Source organism: Neolamprologus brichardi, chromosome 7 (genome assembly GCF_056152115.1).
Source record: "Neolamprologus brichardi isolate AB-2024 chromosome 7, ASM5615211v1, whole genome shotgun sequence".
NCBI lineage: Eukaryota > Metazoa > Chordata > Actinopteri > Cichliformes > Cichlidae > Neolamprologus > Neolamprologus brichardi.
In genome coordinates this window covers 46,305,742-46,330,581 of record NC_142110.1, presented here as the reverse complement: position 1 = coordinate 46,330,581, position 24,840 = coordinate 46,305,742, and the positions used below count along the sequence as shown (strand labels likewise).

Sequence of the window (24,840 nt, the reverse complement as noted above, 5' to 3'; positions counted from 1 at the left end):
CTCTGTAGGGAGTGAACCTATGATTGTATATAAATATATATTTTACACAATCTATTGGAATTTACCTAATTTAAATCCAGTGTTGGGAAGGTTACTTTTAAAATGTATTCCATTACAGAATACAGAATACATGCCCCAAAATGTATTCTGTAACGTATTCCGTTACATTACTCAATGAGAGTAACGTATTCTGAATACTTGGATTACTTAACATATTATCATGCTGTTTACAACTACGTGAATGTACTATTGCTGTGATTTATTACTGTTACTGAAGGTCCGCGGCTCCGAACCGTAGTAAAGGGACCTCTGGCTAATACGGTGGGTTCCGTGTCAGGCTCGTAGCCGAAAACTAGTTTTACTTTGTTGTCTGGGTCACTTTGCTTGCGTGGTGTGTTGGTGTGGTGTGTTGTAATTATCCACTTTAAGGGAAGTTAAAGACACTAAAAGCAGAGAAAAGTCACAAACTTTCTTCACAGGGTTAGCAAGGGATTCTTGCAACCGCAAGAAAGATATTATACAAATCTAACCTACATGAGAGGTGTCAAGGGAAAGCATTTATTGTCCAGGAGGAAAAATAGAATAAAACTACAGTTTACAGTACCAGTGAAGTGGCAAATACCAAAGCCATACTCATACTGTGAATCATGGTGGTGGAAACATTATGGTTTGGGTTTGCTTTAGCTTTTCCACTGTCTCAGTGACTGGGCACTTTGGGCAAGTACTGAGTCAACTATGACTTCTGAATTTTATCACAGAGTTCCAGCTGCTCAAACATTTTTACAAGCTAGTGACCCCTAGCACATTAGCAAATCCACCAAAGGATGTGTAAAACAGAAGAAAAGGAGGTTATGGAGCAATCAATTCAAGAAAAGTCCCATTTCACCATTATTGAGCCGTTTAAAGTGGATGGATTATGCAAGAATATCCTCAAACCTAAAATAATAACTAAAAACTACCAATTTCCAGACACCATTAAAACCACTAAAATGGTGATTATACATAACCTTTACTGCTGATGTGAGAAGTTTGTTCTTATGAGCTTAACCAATATATCAGATTAATGTCTAATAAATTAACAATTAACATGACTGAAAGAGCTCCACAACTCTGAAACTTTCCTGTTGCCAACATGTGTTTGGCACACCACAAACAGAACAACCAGCTGATCCAACAAAAGTTTTAAAGAGTGTAAATAAATAATGTGTAACTTGTTGCAACGGCACAAAAAGATCATTTTAAACAGCACCGTCACATAATCTTAGTAAAGGGTCATTAGTAACTACACGGAAAATTTCAAGAAATCTTTTTCATCTATCTGAAAGAAGACAAAAAAATATTGGCTACTTTGTCAGATTTTTAAAATTGCCCAATATTGATATTTAAATTAAAAAAAAAAAATCCTGTAAAAACTAGAGCCCAAACAATAAAGATTCCCAGATACGTTTTTTCCTTGTTCACAGACAGACCACACTGAGATGCAGTGAAAATTTATAGAAATCACAAAATTTATTGTATACAGCTTATATATATCACATGGAAAAAAAAAAAGATTGACTATTATTTTGTAAAACTTTAGAATAGCTGAAATGCTGCACACATTGAACGAGTTACACTTCACTTGTGTTTGCTATTAAAAAACCACAACAATAATACTGGTTTCCTTTAATAAAATACGTTGGACTTTGACAATTTAATTATATCTCTAAGAAAATAAAGCTAATTCAGCTTTCAGATCAGTGGTCGGGTCCACAGCTGGCCTGATGTGATTTTGACTTGTGACAAGGCTTTGGGCTCTTTAACCCTCCTGTTCCAAGAGCTTCTGTTGCGTCAACATTACAATCTCCTCCATCACCTCTGGTTTTAAGATGCCCTTCACCTACAGAGACAACATAAATCAAAAGCATAACCACATACACCCATGGATGTACATGTTTTCAGTCTGTGTTTATGGTAACAGAAAGTGTTTTTGTTGAGTTGCAGCTTGAGCACGAGTGCACAGTAACACTTTATACGGGTTGGCTCGATTGTAAATATAATACAGAAGAAAAATGTGCCACATAGTGGATAAGCTATGTGGATATGCTGATATCATTGCAAGAGTAGTGTTTGCGAGACGCATGGGCAATTAAGTCATTTGTTCCCCACCCCAAAGGGCAATGAAATCAACCGTGACTGTTCCACACTGCAAAAACAGCCGAGTCAAAGTTGAGAACTGCACAGTATTTTTTCCACTAGTGGTGCCCAGGAGCTGGACAATTACAGTATGACCACTAGATGGCACAATATGACACAGAAAAGAGTTGGGGGTTTTCTGGTGTTGCAATAGTTTTGTAATCATATTGTTTACAAACATGAAACAACAGGTGTCATTATAACAAAAAAATGACTGCAAATTGTAGTAATGTCAATAATTTAGTTTCAAAGGATGTTTTTTACTGGAGTGATTTCTACCTGGTGCTGAAGTGATGATTCGTAGCAGTAGAGAACACTGGTGTCATACAGGAGGACTTTGTGCGCAGCCAAAGCCAGCAGGCAGTTTCTCAACCGTGAAATGACCTCTCGATCCGACAGGCTGACAGGCTGAGGAACCAGAGATGAGAGATGCACAAACAAATAAGCTCTGTGTGTACGGTGTAAACCACAAGCATCTGGAGCATCATTACACACGCTTGCAAGTCTTCAACTTGCAAACATTTTTTAAACGTTTTTCTAATACTCCTTCAGACTGAAGCTGCCTGAAGAATCCCCTTTGATGAGTTTGTGAGCTGCGCTGTGAGGCTCCGTGCCCTCACCGATCAATTTCGAAGGCGGGACACAACCCAAACTGGCAACGCCTCATTTCAGTATGACGATTTTATCCAGGTCACCATGAGCATTTGAAGAGGACAGCACGAAACAGAGGGGCACCCACCACCTTTTAAAATCTTATATTAATGAGATATAAGCCCATGTTGCACCTTCCGCAACATGGGCTGAAGCCCATGTTGCGGAAGGTGCTTTTTTACCAAGCTGAGTGTGGCACACGAAGGTGACCGACTCAAACAGTCAAGGACGCCCCAACTTGATGGAATATTTGGTTGCTCTGGTCTTGCCTTTAGGTTGAATGATGAAAGTTTGTGCATTTGGGTGAAGCTAAGCACACAAAACACTACTTGTGTGAGCAGTAAAAATCATTAATGGATGGCAGCGTTCCCGTTCCATTGACAGCCATCCATGCCCGAGCCTCTTTCCAAGTTTTAGTTCATCAGTCCATAAAAATTTGTTCCAGAACTCTCACTGATTTTGCAAACTACAACCAGGCCTTTCCATTTAGAAAAAAATAAAACTGTTCCTTGTGCTGAATGCTTAGGTTCTCTACATGTTTTCTCTACTTAGTTTTTCAGTGCACACCTTTATTTTAAATTAAAATTTTAAATTAACTACCTTTTGATATATAATATACAATATATTAACTATATTTTGATACATTTTTGCTTGACAAGAACAGCTCAATACTCTCAGTGAACTGTTAGCAGCCAAGCTGAAAACTACTACTGCGATTTGTGTGCAGAGAAAACTGACACATAGTTCTTTCAATCTTGATGTAAATGTACTTAAATCAATACTCAAACATTAAATTAGTATCCATTACTTTTCCAAACTTGGGAAAGCAGAAGGAAAAATGTGGGCAACCACCAGTGCTACCCCTCAGCTTCTGAGTAGACACACCTTTCAGAGAACTTATTTTGACCTTTGACCTTGAGGTCAATTCCACTGAGATTTGAAGTCAACCAACGTTTTTAGTAAATGCACCGATTGTATCAATTTGAAATTCCTACATTTCCTAAAACAACAAGAAATTGTTTTCCAAATTCGTATGCCCATTGATCAGTAATAAAAATATGGAATACAGCTTTTTGTGGCATCCTACCTCAAGGCTGGTGTAGAAACCCCCAGCTTCCTCCTCCTGTTGGCCCGGTGTTGGATACAACCACACAAAGCCATTATTCCCCAGGATAATGGATGCGCCACACGGCAGGTTGTGGAAATGTGTTTTCTGCCTCTTGATCAGAGAAGGGGAAAGCTGGACCAGTACTCCTTGACCCAACTGATAGTCAGAGGAAGTAGAGACAGGGTGTTAGTTTAAATGAAAATGAAAATAAAAATAACGATTGTTACTCTTATTATTGAACTAACACAGTTACTCCAGTTTTAGCTTGACTTCACTGGCATCCTGTCAGTTTTATGGTTAATTTGAATATTTTATTGATTGTTTTTAGGATACTGAATAGGTTGGCCTGACCCCCTGTATTTGTCTGGTCTTATTAATGTCCACACTCCTGTCAGAGCTCTGAGGTCTGCTAATCGGTTGATTTTAAAAAAAAAAAAAAAGAAAAAGAAAAAAAAAGGGGGGTCATTGAGCTTTTCAGTTGTTGCCCTGAGTCTCTTGAATGCATTTCCATTTCATAATAGATCTGCCAAAACTGTTTTTACTTTTCTTTGCTCAGTTTCTACTTTCTGGCCTTTAAAAACCCCTGAAATCTTACTTGTGAAGTACTTTGATCAACTCTGGTCATTTGTAATGTGCTATATAAATAAACTTGCCCTTTACCTTTTCACATGTCTTTGTGTACACTGGAATAACTTACTTTTCCATACTTTAAACTACGGGTGTGAAGTGACAGAGCTCCATCCAAGAAGACAGACTGCACCTCTGCCTGAAACCACAACCACAAGGTTCAACACAGATTATATAACCGGGAATAAAATCACTGGAAAGCCAGTGAGAGATTATAATAGAGAAGTCTGACTTACACTGATGAGATCTCCTTCTTGAAGATATTCTCTCATGGTCAGCTCATCTTCTGCTGATCTTCTCCTCTAAAAAAAAAAAAAAAAGGGAAAAGAAAGAAAGAAAGAGAAAAGATGATCAAATATTAATTTTAATTAATTTTAATACATCAGCCAAAGCTGTCTTCTCCCAGTGAATTACATTTTCTACCATCTCACCAGCTCTCCTCCTGGCAGGTTTACAGAAGACAGCAAGAGGACAGAGTCCAGGCGGGAGTTTGTCTCCACCTTCCATCTTTTCTGCTGCACCTATACATTTTAAAGAAGAAGAAAATTTAAAAAAAAAAAACAACAACCTTGAAAACCAAAATGAAAACAAGTTGCTGCAATCACTGTCTTTTATTATAACTAGAGCGGTTGTATATGAGAACAAATACTAGGCATTACCTCTGTAATTCTGCCAACCACAACATCTCCAACCTCACCATTAAACCTGCAATCAAAGCACACTTCACAATGTAAGAATTAGTATATAGATAACAGGCCTATCTAAGTCTTTGACCGTTTAAGAGTTCAATCACTCACCTGGTCTTAAGTGGCCTGACACAGATGAGTTTGTCCACCCTCTGCACCTCTCCTGCGACTGAAGCTGTCAACTTGTCGTCATCAACGTAGGTGCCATGACCTCTGCGGACAGACGGTATCAAACATTATTTCTGAAGAAAACAGCCAAAAAAAAGAAAGAAAAATTAACAAGGGTAAAGTGCAGTATTCAGAGGTCACACAACACAATGCTGCAGTTTATCCGATTAGAGTCCTTATCCTTACTTACTGTGTATCAGTGTAGAAGGTTGCAAATGAGACAGGCTGACTTTATGCTCACCTGCTAATTCAGTATGGCACTGGCTGTCATCTGGAGCTTTTATTTATTTATTTGCCTTTACAAGCCAGATGCCCGAAACAGACCCGAACAGCAGCACACTCCTGTTTGGTTGATTTTCTATAATAACTCAAATAAAACCAACACCTACCTCATGAACCCAGTGTCTGAAGTAATAACATCCCCCGGTACGACCAGATCTTTTCGGTCAAAAGCAGACGCTGATAGCGACACGGTTTTTCTAATAGTCGGTAATCTCATATCTGCAGCCATGCTTCTTGCTTTGCTTCTTCTTCTCTTCACTTTTTTGGCGGTTTGCGAAACTGATAAGAGTTTTACCGCCACCTACTGACGCGTTAGTTGTATTTATTTACTTTTAAAGCACCTAGTCTAATAAAATGTAAATAAATAAATAGAGTAAAAAAAAAATAATTAAAAAATAAATAAATACATGTCTTATATCTGTGACGTTAGTGATATATACAAACAGTAAATGTTTATGGGGAGGAAAACTCACAAACACTGCTTCTTTCCTTCTTTAGCCACTGACAACATCTAGCTGCTTCCCTGCATCTCTCTAAAATCCTCCTCTGTCACAACAACTGCACATCCTCCTTTACTACATGAATGAATCTTCTCTGTGGTCTTCCTGTTTTCCTCCTGCCTGGCAGCTCCATCCTCTGTCCCGTATATCTGCTATCCTTCGCTCCAAACCATCTCAGCCTGCCTCTATTGACTTATTTTTCAAACCAGCTGTTTGAGCTGTTTCTCTGATATACTCATTTCTAATCCTGGGGGACTCCCAGTGGTAATTTCATTATCTTCAGCTCTGCCACCTCCAGATCAGTCTCCCGTCTTTATGTTAACACTGTGATCTCCAAACCATACATCACAGCAGGTCATATATCTCTCTCTACTTGTCCATCAACACTCACTGAGTGCTTCAGCATAGTCCTGTTCCACAAACTTTATTTGATTTGATTATTATGGGAAGAATGATACACTAACATGATTAAAATTCCATGTTATTTTGATAATACTTTTATTCTGCTAAATAATAAGCCATTTCATGGATGGATTTATGAGCTGGATATAAGAGATACTACTGATGCACAGGCTCTAAATAATTAGGTTAAAAGCTTGTGTTGATATATGTTGATTTAAAAAGAACATAGCAAATCTAATGTGGATTATGGTTGCAAGATTCAGTGCAGTGGTTGCAAATAATAATAATGAAAAGAAGAATTAAAAGTAGAAGAAAAAGAATGTATTACAATTAAAAGATGTCAGATAGACTGCAGTTAAGCCACACCGCAATGAAATTGTTTTTCCCAGGCATTTCCATTTTCACCACCAGATGGCAGCATCGAGCCAAGCTGCCGCCACCTGGATTCGCACAACGGAGCGGTGACGTCAGATGTCAACAGGACGCAAACTTCCACTGTTGCAGCCAATCAGCTTTAAGTCAGACAGACTCTTGGAAAGATGGCGACGGTGAGGCACAGAGGAGTGAAAACTGGACGCTTTGCTGTTACTAAACACCGCAGATCCACACTTCGCTAGAACCCACACTGCACCGGGTGTGGGAGTTAATCGGTCCGCTCTTGAGTCTGAACCCGCCGTTTGGGGCCGTATGGTGACGCTGCGGGTTTGCGTGCTGTTGTTTTCGGTTACACTTGGACTGCTCATTAGCTTTAAGTTGAAAAGCCAGCGCTAGCCCGGGCTAGCTGTGTAGCCTCAGTCGACTGTTTGGAAGCTGTATGGTACCCTTAACCGGTGTCAACACTGGCTTGTATATACCTTGTAATTTTTTTTGTATTTCCGGAGCCGCTCATGAGTCACCTGGATTAAATATTGCACTTAAGGAGGAACAGGGGGCCACAAACTATTTGGCACTGCTGCGCCGAGGCGGAGTGAGTTTGCCGTCATGTATTTTCTAACCGGCTGGCCACGGAGGCTGCTTTGTCCCCTGAGGAGCGAAGAGGAGCCCTTCTACATCCAGCCCAGCTCCCAGCGCTTTTACTTCGCTCTGCTGTCAGAGACGCAGCTCAGCGTTTGGTTTAGTCGGGTGAGTTGAAACTCTGATCGGTCTTGAAATCAGCTGACAAAACAAAAACGCTAGCTAAGATGTGATCTGGTGCCGTTTTCATTTCAAACGCATTGCAGCAGAGGGTGATAACCTGGCCGGCTGCCCTTCATGTTTTATTAAGTGCCGTAAATAAACACGGGGAGAAACTGTGGTGTCCCCATATGAGTAACTCAAACTACTACTTCTTTCTTTTTTTTTTAACCTTGATGTGTTGGCAAAGGGTTCCACGTACACAGATAACAGACGGCAGGTGAACTCGTTACACATCATTACACGTGGATGTGTCATTCATTACTTAAGTTAAAACAATAATTTGACAGCAAAACCCAACCACAGTGGATTGGTGTTTACCTTATAGACGCTTTATAGCAGTTCAGTTTAAAGTTGCCCAAATGTTAGTAAATTGTGTATTTTGGTAGGTGGACTGGTACTTATATAGTATATATATAGTGCCTTTCTGCTCAGTTGAGCATTCAAAACACTTTCTTACTATAAGTGTTACACACATTCATACAGATGCCTACATAGCGGGGGTCAGTACCTTTGGTATCTTTGGAGGAGTCAGGCAGCAGTGCACGGACCTTTAGATTGGTAGACCACCTACTCTACCACCTAAGCTAAGTGCAGCTACCTCCGCTCTACTCATCAGTTTTACCCAGCAACATACAGGTCAAAGGTTAAGTTACTGTCAACAAAACATTTGTAATAGTGTTCAAAACATGCCATGGCATGTTTTGCTTACCAGTAGTTCAGGAATTTATGCAGCGCAGTTACAAAATAAATGTCAACATTTATCTCAGCACATTAATCGCGCTGTTTATTTTGCATGTCATGGCCACAAATGCATCACACGACAGGAACATTTCACAGTGACTTAAAACCAATCAGTCAATGTTAATTCTGTCTATTTATAAACTTATTGGTGTGGTCCAATAAGTTTATAAAAGTGCCAACATGCTGTGCTGCAGCTGGTTTCTTAACAAAACACCAAACTCTGAGCACTGCAACATCTAAAACATCTGGCTTAATTGACTCCTGAACCTGCTGGTATAGAGCCAAGGGAGCAGTGACTTTGAGGTGCGTGGTAACAACATACACTGGGCTGAACAGATAGTGATGCCAGTGATGTGACATTTAAAATGGAACTTGGAAGGACAGACTGTAGAAATTAGTGGTAGGTCAGTAGCTTGTCCATGAACACATGAATGCTTTATTGGCAATCTCTTCTTCCCAAAAAATGCAAATAAAAACATCAAGGACTTTCTTGATAAGTTGTTGAAATAAGGGTTAATTGAAGAAGTCTAACAGCATAAGAAAAAATACGTATATTTCAATATATATTTTGAGTCACTGCATGTGGGATTCAGGTGATGTTTGACATGGTGGCAGCTTCATTATATTAATTCCTGTTTTTCACACTTTTTAAAAAAAATCTAAAATTAAAAAAAAATGCAGAGAGTAGATGTGGTTTCTCTTTTACTGTTTCCAGGGAACTTCTCTACCCACTAAGCTCAGCTTTCAATACCATAGAAATGCAGAATGGGTCATGAATTGTTTGGTGTGCCTCCATTTTAGTACTTCTTCAGTATCTTTATCAATATCATACAGAGTATTTTGAATTCTTCTCTGTTGGCCTTGTTTATTTGGACGTTTTTGCCATGGTGACATGGAAAGGGAGCATATAATTGATTTTTATAACCTGCTCTTGTGTACATTGTTTATAACGGTCTGTGATACATGCACACAGTCTGAATATTATTGAGTTGTGGCAACAATGGATCAGGGTTACAGTTAATTTCCCGAGACCTGCACAGGATGCGACCTTGTTTTGTTTCCCCTCTTTCTTAAGAGTTCTGAGTGCCTGCAAGTATCCGTGGGGCATCCAGGAAAAAGAATGTCGATTGGAGGAACTTCTTCCTCTTGACATGTGCTGGTCACCCCTACTAAGTCCATTGTGTCCTTCAACTGTTCTGTATAGCTTAGGGGTTATCAGATGGCTAACATTAGGCTACTGCAGGGCTACCAGAGGAAGAAATAATTTTGATTTTTAAACAAAATAAGGAAACAAAAGTTCACAAACTTTTATTTCCATACAATTTAACTTCCTTTTTGGTATTGTTAATGTTGTCAATATTGTGATTAGCAATGAGCAAGTTAGGGGTTTTTCCCAAGGAGAAGAATAGAATCATTATTCAACCAAATAAATGGCACCAAAAATTTGGCTTAGTAGTTTTCAGTCTTGCCAGATGACTGACAGAAAGTACCAAAAGTAAAGACTAACCTCACTGTGATGGTTTCCTTTCAAATCCAGTGTGTTGATGTAGAAAGACAAAAGTAAGCTATTGAGCTGCCAACATGTCAGTGTGCTACTTCTATTTAAGTAAGTTTTGCTTTTCCTAATGAGGAGATAGGTTTCTGTTTCCATCTGGTTCAGGTATCATTGGCATTATTAAATTTTAATTCTACGAAAGCGACACAATAGGTTAGGAATGGTTAAGCCTGTTGTCTCATTACAGTGAGTAGATACCAGCATTAAAGTTGCACAGCTGGAATTATATTACTGCTTTACCTCACCATAGCCAGTGTCCTGTTTTTACTGTAATAATGATCCTTGTTATATCTTACTGAAAACTGATTCAACAGCCTTACTTTAACACTCTGGGACGCCATACATACTCTGAAAAAATGTTTTCAACGATTATGGTGCTGATTGTGCAAGTGGAAGGACAGGATTAACTGAATCAAGAGAGGTCACCAGAGTCACCACACATGAAAAAGCTCGATTACCACTTCAATTGGCAGTAAAATCAATTGGCAGTCATACTTTTGTAGCAAGTCTCAAGCTTCCATTATTGGTGATGCTCTGTACTGTTATTGTTGAATTATACTGTGCCAGATGCTTGATCTTAAGAAACCAAATCTTTTCACTTTTTTTTTTTTTTTTTTTACCTCTTCAGCAGCTGTTTTAAAACTTGAAAATTTATTGGTTGGACATACAGGTTTTCTTTTTGAAGCTGTAGGCTAGTTCTTATTTTGCTGTAGAGAGAATAAGGTGAGGTAAACTAAGGGTGGTAGCCTCAAGCATACAGTTGTGGTTATAAGTATACATGCAGATATCATAGGCATGAATGTCATGTTAACTTTGGGCTTGCAGTGATTTCTCTGAACTGTTTTTTTGTTTTGTTTTGTTTTGTTTTTTTTCCCCCAGGGTGATTTTGCAGCATACATCTTTTAAAACACAAAAATTACATGCAGAACTTTGAATTCATTTAGGATTTTCTTTAAATCACACAGGGTTAAAGGTTTACTTACTGGCTCAAATATGTAAGTACATCCCCATTATGTTTGGTTAAACATTCCTTAGCAAGTTGGACTTCGACCAGCTGTTTTTGGTAGCCATCAACAAGCTTCTAGGATCTTTCTGGCTGGATATTTGACCACTCTTCTTGGCAGAATTTGCTAGAATTAATTTAAATTGATCATTTTCCAGGTACAAACCATGGCTTTTAATCATAGTTCACAAATTGTTTATAAGGTCGACGTTAAGGCTTTGGGAAGACCATTCCAAAAGTTTAATATTAGCCTTTTTTATCTGTTCCAAAACCAATTTTGATGTGTGTTTGAGATCATTGTCTTCCTGGAACAATGGAACATCCAACTGTGTCCAAAGCTTGACCGTCTAACTCTTGAGTTAAAGTGACAGCCCCAGAGTGTGATGCTACCACCACCATCTTTGATAGTTGGTACAGTGTCCTCAGGTTTGAAAGCTTCACCTTTACTCCTCCAACCATAACTGTTGTCATTGCAACCAAATAATTGTGTCTCGTCTGAACATAAAACTTTCTTCAGAAAGCGTTTGGCTCCTGAAGGCAAATTTAAGTAGAGTTTGAAGGTGTCGATTTTGGATCAATGGCTTCGTTCTTGGTCGACACCTTCTCAGTCCACATTGATGTAATCCTGCTTCACCATGGACAGTGATGCTGGTGTTCCCGCATTTTTCAGGTCATTGGGGTTAAACTGTCCCTTTGGAAAAGTGGCGACACATTCAAGCAACTTGGATTTGTGTACATTTTTTTTGAAAGATGTATTTGTTTAGCAATGGCTCCTTGTGTCAACTTGTGTAAATGTTAGGTCATCACTGAGTTCCTTGGAATTCCCCATTGTTCTGAGTATATGTCAGTCCAATGAGTGCTATCAAACAAATAATTTTTATGCTGCCAAAGAAAAACCACCAGTTGTAGTCATGATCACTAACGAGAATTTAATAGGCCTTGGTCTTGCCAATTTAAAAGATATTGTAGAACCTTGTGCACCCAGTTCTTGTTTTTTAAAGTCATTATAGATGTATGCTGTACAGTCATTCAGCCCTGGAAAAAGAACAGTTCATGAAAGTCATGAAAACCCACATAATTGCCACGACATCTATGCCCATGATGGCTGTATGAGAACTTCGCAACACACCTGTAGTTTATCCATTTTGCACGATAGAAAGAGAAGCCTCAACATGCTTTTGTTTTCTCAGTAAAATTTGATTTTTCACAGTCCATGGGCCTCACTAGGTAGGAGATTTTTGGCATCACTGAGGTATTATAGTCATCCCATTTTTGGAAAAGAATTTGAAATCAAATCTGTATTTCTTCTTTGCCAAATACCCACCATTTGAGGCAATAAATCATTCCCGACAAATCCCCTTCCAGCACATTGGCTGACAAATATCTTTATAGATTATCTCTGTCAATCACAACCAACACTGGCAATAAAGCTGCTGTCATAAAATCACACTAACATTGTTTACTGGGCTGCTGCCTAGGATTTATTTTATTTTTATTTTTTTGTAGATGGATGAGTCACACAGCATGTTTTTTTTAAGCATTTTTTAAAAAATATTTCTATATTAATTACTTGATACAAGATGTATGCTGTTTTCTTTTGTAGCTCCAGTGTTATTTTTAATATCAAATCAGATGATTTTGACCTCCAGAGCTCACTTTCTTTCCCATATTTCTGTTTCCCACCCACAGCCCAGTGTTTTGATAGTCAGCTATATCGAGTCTGCAAAGGCAGCGGCTCAGTTTGGCTTCTACCAGAAAGCAGAATGGAAACCAGACGACTCAATGATAGCTGTAGCGGTAAGTACACCATTTGGCAATGTCATATCATATTTGCAGTTTGACTGATCAGCTTATGTTCTCCCCCAAGCTCTGTTACTGCAAAACACTAAAGTTGATACCAACTGCAGAAATGTTTCCCTGGGACAAATTGTGTCACTTATTAGAGTAAACATCAACACATATTTTTGAGATATTTTTTTTTCTTTTCAAGTGCTATCAAACAATCATATATCACAATTATGTCCTGGTTAAGCAGCATACACAAACATATGCCTTTGAGGGCTGACTGCTCACATAAGCATGATTGGTTCGCATGCAGTTAAGGCAAAGACTCTGTGCTGCCTTTTTACAAGAACTCTGCCTGTTTCTTCTTCTCCTTTTTTTTTTTTTTTTTTTTAAGGCCATTTGATTTTAGGTGTGAGTAAATTAAACCCAACCTTAAGAAACAAGTTAAAAGTCAGAATTGGTTGCAAGATCAAAACCTCTTCAGTGTGCAGAAAAAAAACCCCAGTTAAAAAAGGTCAAAAGCAAATTCATGTTGTGTAAGACAGCGGTCCCCAACCCCCTGGGCTTCAGACCGTGAGTCATTTGCTACCGGGCGGCGAGAGTTGAGCCTTGGGTGTGGAATTTAAGGTTTTTAGGAATTTATGGTTTTTATCGTTATTTTTTTTGTCGTTTTTATCGTTAACTCTGTTTTCCTCCGTCTTTTCCCGTGTGTTATGAATAAACCTTCTTTTTTTTCTTTTTTCGGTACCGGTCCTGGTTTTATTTTGTTGTATTTTTCCATGACACCTTAAAGGCCGGTCTGTGAAAACATTGTCGGACAAAACTAGTGCATGGTGCAAAAAAGGTTGGGGACCGCTGGTGTTAGATATAACATGTTGCACCCAGGAGTGGGTGATACAGCTTCAGAAGTATATCACAATATTTAAAGGAAATGTGCAATACATTTTTTTTGACTACATAGAAAAAAAATTTGTGAACAGTGTTTGTTTTTTTTTGTTTTTGTTTTTTGTTTGTTTTTGTTTTGGATGCCCACAAGTAGCAGCATTTATGAGTGTAAATAAATGAGTGTTTTCCATCCTCCTTTTGCACTGAGCCACTTCCTACTTTGAAAAGCGAGTCGATTGAAAAGGTGCCAGCAGGAGCCTTATGGTGCTCTAGTTGTGACACAACGTAAGTCAAAAGTTGACACAAACGTAGCCTCGTTATCTTTCCTAGAAATTTAAGGAAAAGTATGACATGACTGCGTAACATTTTAGTTTAAAAATAACTAATGCTGAAATGTGTCTTCCTTCCTCTATTGTTTTATCTTCGATCGAGTTTTATAACTAGCTCCTTAAAGCCCTGCTTTTCCACTATGTAACCAAATCACTAATTTCCATCCACTGTTTGCTCTTCGTGTCATGGTGGGGGGTCATTTGTTTACTTTTTGGTTGCACATCACCAGCTGCTAGCATCTCGTCATTTACAGCCTGATTGTGCTCAACTGTATGTTTTTTGCCTCAAGTGATGAAACACGTTAGTTGTTTCCATCTCTAGTGGGAGCAGTGCTTTGTTGGAGGTTATTGAAGTAGCTCCCTTTTTAGGTTACTAAAGTGTCATCAGAGGCTGTCACACGGCTCTTGCTGTCAGACTTGCCTGGTTGGACACACTAGGGAACATACATGCGCGGTTGGAGTAAAAGTTTATGCTGGGATCAGTGTTTTACATGACTGTCTGAAATCGCTAATAACATCTCTATGTGTATTATGGTTAGTTTGTGCAACATTAATCACTTTTCTTACCAGTGAATCTCAATATTTGATAGACGCAGATGACGACTGTTGGGATTTGTTACATATGGAGATTTAATTAGTGGTTCTAAGATGCTTGTGGATGTAGCACTTTTACAGTAATATTAGTATGACTAATACTGTGTAATAATGTGGTTGATCAGTTGAAGTCTTTGTTGTGGAGTCTGACAGCAGTGGGGAGGAAAGACCTGCAAAATCTCTCCGTCTCCGTCCCACACCGTGGGTGCCGCAGCCACTGAAGGAGCTGCTCAGTGCTGTCAGTCTCCTGCATGGGGTGGGAGATGTTGTCCAACAAAGATGAAAGCTTAGCCACCATTCTCCTGTCACTCACCACCTTCACTGGGTCCAGAGGGCATCCTAGAACAGAGCTGGCCCTGCGGATTAGCCTGTTCAGTCTCTTCCTATCCCCGGCAGAGATGTTGCCACCCCAGCAGACCACACCATAAAAGATGGCTGAGGCCACCACAGAGTCATAGAAGGTCTTCAGGAGTGGGCCCTCCACTCCAAAAGACCTCCACAGCAGGTACAGCCTGCTCTGACCTTTCCTGTAGAGGGCGTCTGAATTATGAGTCCAGTCCAGTTTGTTGTTCAGATGAACACCAAGGTACCTGTAGCTGTCCACAGCCTCAATGTCCATACCTTGGATGTTCAGTGGTTGCAGTGGAGGATGTTTGTGCCTGCGGAAGTCTACCACCAGCTCCTTGGTTTTACTGGTGTTGATCTGGAGGTAGTTCAGCTGGCACCAGTCCACAAAGTCTTGAGTCAGTCCTCAGTACTCCCTGTCGTCCCCATCAGTGATGAGGCCGACTATTGCAGAGTCATCAGAGAACTTCTGCAGAAAACACTGGGTGGAGTTGTGGGAGAAGTCTGCAGTGTAGATGGTGAAGAGGAACGGAGCCAGAACCGTTCCCTGTGGGGCCCCCGTACTGCAGACGACCCTGTCCGACACACAGCCCTGAGTTCTCACATACTGTGGTCAGTCAGTGAGGTAGTCCAAAATTCAGGTAGTGAGGTGATGGTCCACTCCAGAGTTCTCCAGCTTGTCCTTCAGGACCGTGGGAAGAATAGTGTTGAAGGCACTGGAGAAATCAAAGAACATGATTCTCACAGTGCTCCCAGCGGTCTCCAGGTGAGCGAGGGAACGATGTAGGAGGTGAATGACGGCAATAGCACTGAAACACAGTTGCTGAGCAGTCCACGTCATGAGACACCGCAGCGTTAACTATGGTGTGATATTACTGTGAAGTTTGCATGTTTAAGGGCTATAATATAACAGTAAATATAATATTAAGTCAAGAAAAATAACACTTTGTGGATAAAAATAAGACAGAATCGCACAAGCGACATAAGCCATATGGCCTCGCTATTCAATAATAGATATTTTAAAGATCATTTTGGGTACCTGTTGTGAGTATTTGTACATCAGTGTTCACAATTCTGGCATTTTTGATTGAAAAACATGAACTCTTGACATACTGTCATGTCCACGTGTTTCAAAAAAGCAAGTTTGAAGCTAAACACGCTTTGACTTGTGTCAGGTTTACAACTTTCAAAAGGCCACAAGCAGCTCCTGGTTTAATGCTGCACGAACGGAAAAGCCTCCTAAATGCAATTTGAACTGCAGCATTCAAAAAGTCTACTGCAGCTGTTTAAGTAAATAATGGCGAAACGTCAGCAATGACGCAAAGAATTGTAAAAGTGTCGACAGTTAGAGATAATTTAGACAAGATTAACTTGAGAGGGGCTCAGCGTGCTGAAAAGCACAGGGAATGTCGAAGGGGGACTAGTTGCGGAAGAACAGAAAGGATTTTACAGTGACGCAACAATGTCTGTGCTGTGGTTACACTTTGCTCCTAATCTATAGTGTCATACTTTATCCTTTGCTGAACACTGATTAAGTATGCAGTTGGCTTGAAATGAAGCAAATTGTTCTCTGCCAAAGTGGAACTGTAATCCCCTGCCAAACCAGCCTGGCCTTATTGCAAAAAATTAAAATTAAAATTAAATGGTCACAAAAAAGATCGATTTATTTGACTCTTTTTATGGACATCAGGGACAACTTTATAACTAACATATATCAAGAGGAAGTATACAGAGGCGATAAAGCTTTAAAGAAATGGCAACTCAAACCATATTTTTGTGTGAGTTTTTGTTGCTTAAATGTAACCATTTTAATGATAATTTGGGAATGGCGGAGTGATTCACTCCCCCACCCCACCACTCAAGCCTTCAAATTTGGATTTGTTTGGGGAGTGGGGTTTCACTATAAGGACAAAAATCATTTTGGTGACCAAAAAAAAAGAAATTTTATGTTAAAGAGCACTAATAAGTAGATTAGAAGCTGTACAAAATGATATCAGGTTTGTAGAGATGTTATAATTGTCCAGAGGATCTTACCATGTTACTCCCCTGTCAGATAGGACGTAGAAAACATGGTAATGTCTGCGGAGATGAAATGTTCTTCCACCATCTGTTAGCACACATGCTTATTGATATTAATTTAGACAGATATTTCCTTTACTGTCACATCTCCACATCTTAAAAGTGTGTGTGTGTGTGTACATCTGCACGCTGTAAAATATACATTTTCAATTGTAATCACTGGTACATGTTGCCTGTGACCCCTCTCTGTGTCGAACTAATGTCTTCTTCAGCAATGTAACAGACGGACGTTGCATCTGTTGTATCAAACATACTGATGCACATAAAGAAGGATGAGCAGTGTTAGCGGAATCGGGTTGTTTATCTTATCTTGCATGCAAAAAGAGAGAGCTTGTGGGGATAAATGTTTGATAGGAGCTCATTTCATATATTATCATCTAGTTCCATTCAAAATTTCCTACCTTGATACCTGAGCAAGAATGCCTACTGTACACACAGGAAGTCATTGGTTATAGTTGGTCATGATTGTTAGCTGAGCCACTGGGATAACTGTCTGATGGAAGTGTCAGGTTGAGTAACCTCACAAAACAAGTGTCTAAGTCAGAAGATGACTCAAGCGGGTTCTAAAGGCCATGTGATCAGCAACACATAGCACGACTGCCAAGACAGAAAACAAAAGGATAGGCATCAAAACAACCGGCACACAGAGCATTGATTCATTCGGATCGTTAGTGTCTGCTCCAAAAAATCCACTGCTTTGTGTTTGGGTGTGCTTGTATCCATGCTTGCAAGTGTTTAGACTCTGTGAACAGCTAGAGGATGAGGAGTTTTAATTGTGTAATTTTTATATGTACTTTGAGTTTTCTCTTAATATATACACTAACTGGCCACTTTATTAGTTACACCTTGCTAGTTCTGGACCCACTTTTGCCTTCAGAACTGCCTTTATTCTTCACAGCTTATATTCAAGAAGGTGCTGGAAAAATTCCTATGAGAGTTTGGTCCACATTGAAATCAAGGCATCACACAGCATCACGGGGTTGATGCAGATTTGTCAGGTGATGCATGGTGCAATTCTCTAATTTCACAACATGCCAAAGGTGCTCTTTTGTATTGACATGTGGTGACTGTGGAGGTCATTTGAGTGCAGAAAACTCGTTTTGATGTCAAGAAAACATGTTGAAGTAGTTTGGCTATTCTCCTTCGACCTGTGGTGTTAACAAGACATTTTTCACCCAGAGAACTGCTGCTCACTGGACATTTTCTCTTGTTCCAACCTTTCTCTGTAAGCTCTAGAGATGGTTGTGCAGGAAAGTCCCAGCAGTTTCTGAAATACTCAATCCACCAGCAACCACATTCAAAGTTTTCTTTCTTCTCCATTCTAATGCTCACGTCTGTAAAATTTCTGTAAAATCTGTCTCAAATAATACCATGTATGGTCACTTTGCCACTCGGCTATAAATGGCAGAATATCCCCTGTTTGTGTTTTGTGGAGTTTGGTATACCTTAGTTAGATTCCCTTGCATTTCCATGTAAAAAAACTGTCAAGGGCACAATACATTGTTCAGAGGTGTGGCAGAAGCTGTGCTCGTTTGTCCCAAAACACTACCTCTTGTCCTTGAATCCATTCTGCAGAATCAGCTGTTAAAGAAGCTTCTCCAGTGTACAAATACTGCAGTGTGCAAAGCAGATACGCTTAAGAAATACGCTTATTCAGCAGATGCTTTTTTCTGATTGGCTTTTATATCTTCCGAGCTAGAAAATATGGGGAATATACTGGTAATCCCCCCCCCCCCCAAAAAAAAAAGACAGTGGAACAAATATTAGTGCAATAATCTCACGATGTTCACCTCCCTTTCTCACTCACCCTTTTTCCTTGCTGCAAAAGTGCCAAAGTATACATGAATGAATGTTATGAACGTGTCTGAGAAAGCAGTCCCAGGCTCGGTCTGTCGGCACAACAGGGAGCAGGTGCAGAAGTTAAAAATACTAGGGCCCACACACCACTCACTTCCTGGGTTTACTTACTGCTGAAAGGGGTTATGTTCATGCACTTCATTTATTTGGCAAAGATGATGCAACCATAAGAAGTCATCAAGGCTTATAGGTCTCAAGTTTGCATGAAGCATTCACAGGATTTGTGGTGTCTTGACAAGCTGCTTATTCACAATGCCATAAATCCTCACACCTTCATTAGCACTGCAGTGTAATTATAGAGGGAACAGATTTGGACTGCAGAACAATAAAAGCCACCATTGCCCAGGCAGTAGTCCTTAATTCAGCTACCAGCTGTTTTCCAGATGTTTGACTTCAGGCCTTGAGGCTAACTAAACCATAGCTAGGACTATCTTTAGCTCAGTGTGTGTCTGTGAGTATGAGAATGACAGAGAAATAAGTAAAGCAACTGACAGAGCAGGGAGAGGGATGGACTTGTGCGTGTGGTTGGCGTCAAGAAAGGATGACGTTCTTCAGACACGGGAAATACTTCTTACCATTTAGCTTTTCTCGTGTGTGTGTTTTGGGATCTTTCCGAGGCCAACGTGTTCCCTCTCTGTTTTTAGTCTCTCACACTGCAGCACTCAGGAAAGTGTTTTCACCAAAGACTGACCAAGAATGCGGTGCAGTTTTCTATCACACAGATCTACAACATACATAGTTATATTACCAGCATACATTTTTTTTAACACATTCTAAAATGAAAAAGGATTAGGGTCAAAAGGGTTTAGTTTTATTTATTTTTTTAAAGAAGGAACTGAATGCTAAAAGTAAAGAGTCAGCAGTTTCAGCACTATCATATTTTGTAAACACAGGCAGCGCTTATTCCTGTTTTATCTTTAACATTCTGTGTGTTTATATAATGTGTGTGCGATTGTGCATGTTTGTGTCTATGGGATAATGTGGCTTGTTATAAAAAGTGCTTTAGATGCTCAGTTAATGCGGAAAAGCCTTATATAAAAGTAACCGTAAACTATGTCCTATAACTAAAATATAGCTGTAATATAGCTATATATAAATGTGATTATGTCCTATATAATTACATAACTACATAATTATACCTATAAAACTATATCATATATGATAACATCCTATAACTATATATTGTTGGTGCATTTAGTTTACAACTTATATTGAGTTACTGTTACTTTTTGTCAAGTGTAGTTTGTTACACTTGTTGCAGTTAATAATTTGAGCTTTATTTTTGAAGTAATGAACTCCTCTGCACAAAGACTCATGTGACTGGTGCTGTGATCTTGATTTCACTTATGTGTTAGGCGTTTATACTAGTGAATGTAAGTAGTGGTTTCCGGTGTTGGGCAGTTACAGGCCCTAAGAGTGAGACTCTCATAGCAATGACTGTTTCCCAGTCGGGTCAGTGTGCAAGTGTATAGGGCACAGGAATGCAACAAAAAACAAACCAAACAATCAGACTTGATGAGGGTGGCCTGAGGGCCTGACGTCCTCTAGGGGCTTCTGTGCTCACTGTGCGGCACTGTGGAGCCAGCTTGCCATAAAATACCAGGATTGGCAGGTCCACCACTCACACTCTGCGCTTTTCACAGACGAGAGCAGGTTAACCCTGAGTCTGGAGAAGCCGTGGAGAATGTTGTGCTGCCTGGAACATTGGTCAGCATGACCGGTGTAGTTGGGCTCGCATGGGACTGTGTATTGTTATGTTTTGACCCACCTGATGCTGCCAGGTTCAATGTGAGACTGTCCAGGAGCTTAATTATGCTCTAGTCCAGATCTGGGAGGAGATGCCCCAGGATGCCATCCATCGTCTCATTAGGCGCATGCCCCGATGCTGTAAAGCAAGCACTCAAGCATATAAGCCCCATACAAACGAATAGTTATGTCTATAACTTCTGTTCCCTGAAGGAGAGGAACGAGGTACAACACATAAGTATGGAATATCACGCCCTCGCGTGTCCTGGCTGAAGAAACCTTTATTCACGCCTTTAAAGCAGATGACGTGTGATGACACGCGCACGGCCCCGCCTGCACATATAGCCGCTGTCATCACAGTCATCCCTCAGTTCGATAGCCGCTCTTCACCGAGCCAAACTGCTCAGTGGGGCCACATTGTGTTGTACCTTGTTCCTCTCCTTCAGGGAACAGAAGTTATAGACATAACTATTCGTTCCCTTTCAGTCGATTCACTCAGTACAACACATAAGTATGGGACATATATACACGCCCCACAGAGCAGCCACCGAACCGGAATCGGACCACCACATCCTTAGTGAGTGGTAGACCCAGCAGAAAGGACAGCATGAGCCACCGAAGGGGCTGTAACGTCCAACCGATAAAACCAAAAGTGTGCGGTGATGCCCAACTAGCTGCCGCACAAATATCAGCTATAGGCACCCCTTTAAAAAGAGCCCATGAGGTCGCATCCCCCTGGTGGAATGAGCTCTCACCTCTTGGGGCAAAGCAAGACCTCTGGTGCCGTATGCCAGTGAGATTGCTTCTATAAACCAGTGGGACAGCCTCTGTTTGGACAGAGCTCTACCTCTATTTGGATTAGCGAAGCAGACAAACAACTGGTCACTTAAACGCACATTCTGAGTGCGCTCAATGTAGGTGCATAGCACACGCACTGGACAAAGAGAATGCATCCTCCTCTGCTCCTCAGATGCAAAAGGAGGGGAGCAAAAGCTCAGCAACTCAAACTCCACTGAGCTATAAGATGCAGGCATGATCTTGGGAAAATAGGCAGCATTTGGACGCAATACGACCTTGTGGTCATCAGGAGAGAACTGTGTGCAGGAGGGATGCACAGACAGCGCATGAAGGTCACCCACTGGCTTTGCCAAAGCCAAAGCGAGAAGTAATGCAGTCTTATATGAAAGAAATTTCATACCCACAGACTCAATGGGTTCAAACGGGGGCTACAAAGGGCCTCCAGCACCAAAGACAAGTCCCAAGCAGGGACACTGGACTTAAGCACGGGCCTCAGCCGGCAAACTCCTTTCAGAAAACGTATGGTGAGGGGATGTGCACCTAGTGTCACCCCGTCAAAGCCAATATGACAAGCAGATATAGCTGCTAAATAAACCTTAATTGTCGAAAATGAAAGGCCCTTATCCAGCAGCTCCTGCAGGAATGTCAAAACATCCACAATAGAGCACTGAAATGGGAGAGTGTGGCGGTCCTGGCACCATTGCTCGAAGGCTCGCCATTTGTAAGCGTACAAGCCTCTAGTAGATGAGGCCCTAGCGCTCTGAATTGTCGCTATCACACTAGGTGGCAAACCCTTAGCAATCAAGTTTAACCTCTCAGCAGGTAAGCATGAAGGCGCCACAGATCTGGGAGCGGATGAAACACTTCTCCTCCCGCCTGAGAGAGGAGATCCCTGCGGAGAGGAAGCTGCCAAGGACTCGCTGCTAGCAGGCTGATTATCTCTGCATACCACGACCTTGTGGGCCACCAAGGGGCCACTAGAATCAGAGAGAGGGAATGCCGACGCACTCTCTCTAGAACTGGAGATATCATTTCCACTGGGGGAAATGCATACAGGAGCACGTCTGGCCATTGCTAGCGCGTCCAAGCCCAAGGGTGTATCGTGGTTGATTATGGAGAAGAACAGGGGGCAGTGAGTATTTACCCTGGAAGCAAAAAGATCTATTTGCACCTTGCCAAATAGGTCCCAAATCTGAGCCACTATTAAAGGGTGTAACCTCCATTCTCTCACCAGAGGACCCCCCCTGGAGAGAAGGTCCGGCCCCAGGTTTGGGTGGCCCGGGACATGGGTGGCTCTTAGAGATTAAACTGAGCGAGGCAGCGATGAAACGTGGCCACTCTGTGCTCCGACAAACGTGCGCGGCTGGAAAGCAAGGATTCAGTGAGGTGAAGAGCGTAAGAACTGAGGGATGACTGTGATGACAGCGGCTATATGTGCAGGCGGGGCCATGCGCGTGTCATCACACGTCATCTGCCTTTTTTTTTTTTTTTTTGGAAACTTCTATTTAAATTTATTTTTTTTCACAAATCATGGCCACAATACATAATGAAAACGTTGCCACTATACACAAAAAAACAAAACAAAACAAAAAAAACCCAAAAAATGTCATCTGCCTTAAAGGCGTGAATAAAGGTTCAGCCAGGACACGCGAGGGCGTGATATCCCCATACTTATGTGTTGTACCAGGTGAATCGACTGAAAGGGAACTACTAAATTCCATTTTGAGTTTTTGCAATCAGAGTTTGCGATTTGTTTTTTTTTTTATTTTTTGTTTTACTAATTTATGTCACTTTGATTTTTAGAGCTGCTTTAAACTCAGCCCTCTATAAGCTGATAATTTTTATTACCATCAAACGACGGCTCATCCTCTTATTTCCGACATCTTTACCAGTCCATATCAGTGTAAATATCCCAGCACAGGTTTTTTCCTCCTGAGGTCTGATGTGTTTTCAAAGTTTCTTTAATTATTTTAGCAGTGTGAATTAAGATTATGTGATTTAGCTTCTTTAGACATCCATAATAAGTTGATGTAACTCACTACTGTTAAACATATCTTAATTTTCTGAGACAATAAATCTTCATATTTCTTTAAGTAAAAACCAGATTATAAAATTTTGTATCATACCAGTACCAGAGAGCTCTCTTTGCTGTAACAATCCAGTCTCACGACAGTTTTAATCTAGTGATTCATGTTCCGCATAACAAATTTCCTAGTCTTATATTTGTGTCCTTGAACATGACTTTTCATCTGTCTCTTTTTATATGTACAAATTCATGTCCATAGACATGAAATGCTTTCCACTTTTAAAAGGCATTTGGAGGGTGGAGGTGGAGCAAATCATTTTGCCACTACTCACGAAGACCCAGGTTTGAGTCATGCACGTCACAGACGTTCGTTCGTATCACTCTAAAACACGCCAGTATTTAGCTTAGAAAACAAAGATCAGGTTCCACTTCTTTTAAAGCTTTATTTTCTGGGTTGCCATGGTGACACCTACCTGCTTTCTCTGGACAAAATACCTGCTCCTGACATGAAATCTACTTCCTATTGAAATGCATTCCTTTCAAGCTGTCAGTGTTCACTGACACAAAAAACCCTCAAAACAAAACGTGACAGTTTGTGTCCATGAACAGAAAGAAATGGACCGTTTTTTGTTTTTACAGCCACTTCATGTTTTGTTCTGAGACTGCAGGTTGTATCAGATTTTGCTTTTTGTTGTGGCCACTCCTTGATCACAAAGAAATGTTGCATTTTGATTTATTTCCAATGGTTTATTAAAAAAGAAATGTGCTTACTGTTTACGATGCTAATGATTAAATCAATATGAATTTCCACATTTAAACAGTGCCCATTTTGCCTCTGTTCACCTGGCACTTCTACTCTTCTGAGTGTTAAACTCAGAGATACACAAGATTTAACTACCGCACATATTTCCTTATCTGCCACGAAAATAATGGCGATTTAGGTCTGTTATCGTCACCAGTCTTGTAGTTGTTCGTCAAGAGCAGCACACTGATTGCCGTTCAGATATCTAGACTTGCCATGGTTCATTTAGGACTGTTAACATCTGTGTGTACCTTGAAACCACACTCGGTAAGACTTAACACGCAAGAGTTGTAGATAAACTTTACACATCTGTGCTCTGCTATTGCATTATTTATACTTGTTTGTAATCCACACTGAAAGGTATCTAATATTTGCAGATCGTAAGAGTTTGCATCCATTTTTTTTCTTTTTTCACTTTTTGTTGTTATAATGCACTTAAACTCGAGGGAACACTGCAGTGTTATGTTCCAGTGTACTTGTGGAGCCTGTTCAGACATGCAGAAGAGCAGCTCATCGTGCT

General features: G+C 40.4%; 2 protein-coding genes across 3 annotated transcripts in view; one reads left to right on the top strand and one right to left on the bottom strand.

Moving 5' to 3' along the window:
* Positions 1-1,490: 1,490 nt before the first annotated feature.
* On the bottom strand, positions 1,491-5,941 carry exosc2 (exosome component 2). Its single transcript, XM_006788925.3, has 9 exons — positions 5,805-5,941; positions 5,359-5,460; positions 5,221-5,266; positions 4,993-5,082; positions 4,798-4,863; positions 4,632-4,700; positions 3,914-4,090; positions 2,455-2,583; positions 1,491-1,879 (listed from the first exon to the last, which is right to left on the bottom strand). The coding sequence occupies exons 1-9, from the start codon at positions 5,924-5,926 to the stop codon at positions 1,799-1,801; spliced, it is 882 nt and encodes a 293-aa protein (XP_006788988.2). The 5' UTR covers positions 5,927-5,941; the 3' UTR covers positions 1,491-1,798.
* Positions 5,942-7,131: 1,190 nt separating this feature from the next.
* Positions 7,132-24,840, top strand: part of ric1 (RIC1 homolog, RAB6A GEF complex partner 1) — a 41,277-nt gene continuing 23,568 nt past the window's right edge. For both annotated transcript variants that reach the window (XM_006788924.2, XM_087843715.1), the window contains exons 1-2: positions 7,132-7,721; positions 12,764-12,871. In XM_006788924.2, the coding sequence (XP_006788987.2) occupies positions 7,581-7,721; positions 12,764-12,871 (249 nt within the window). In that variant the 5' untranslated portion in view covers positions 7,132-7,580. The remainder of the gene's footprint in view (positions 7,722-12,763; positions 12,872-24,840) is intronic.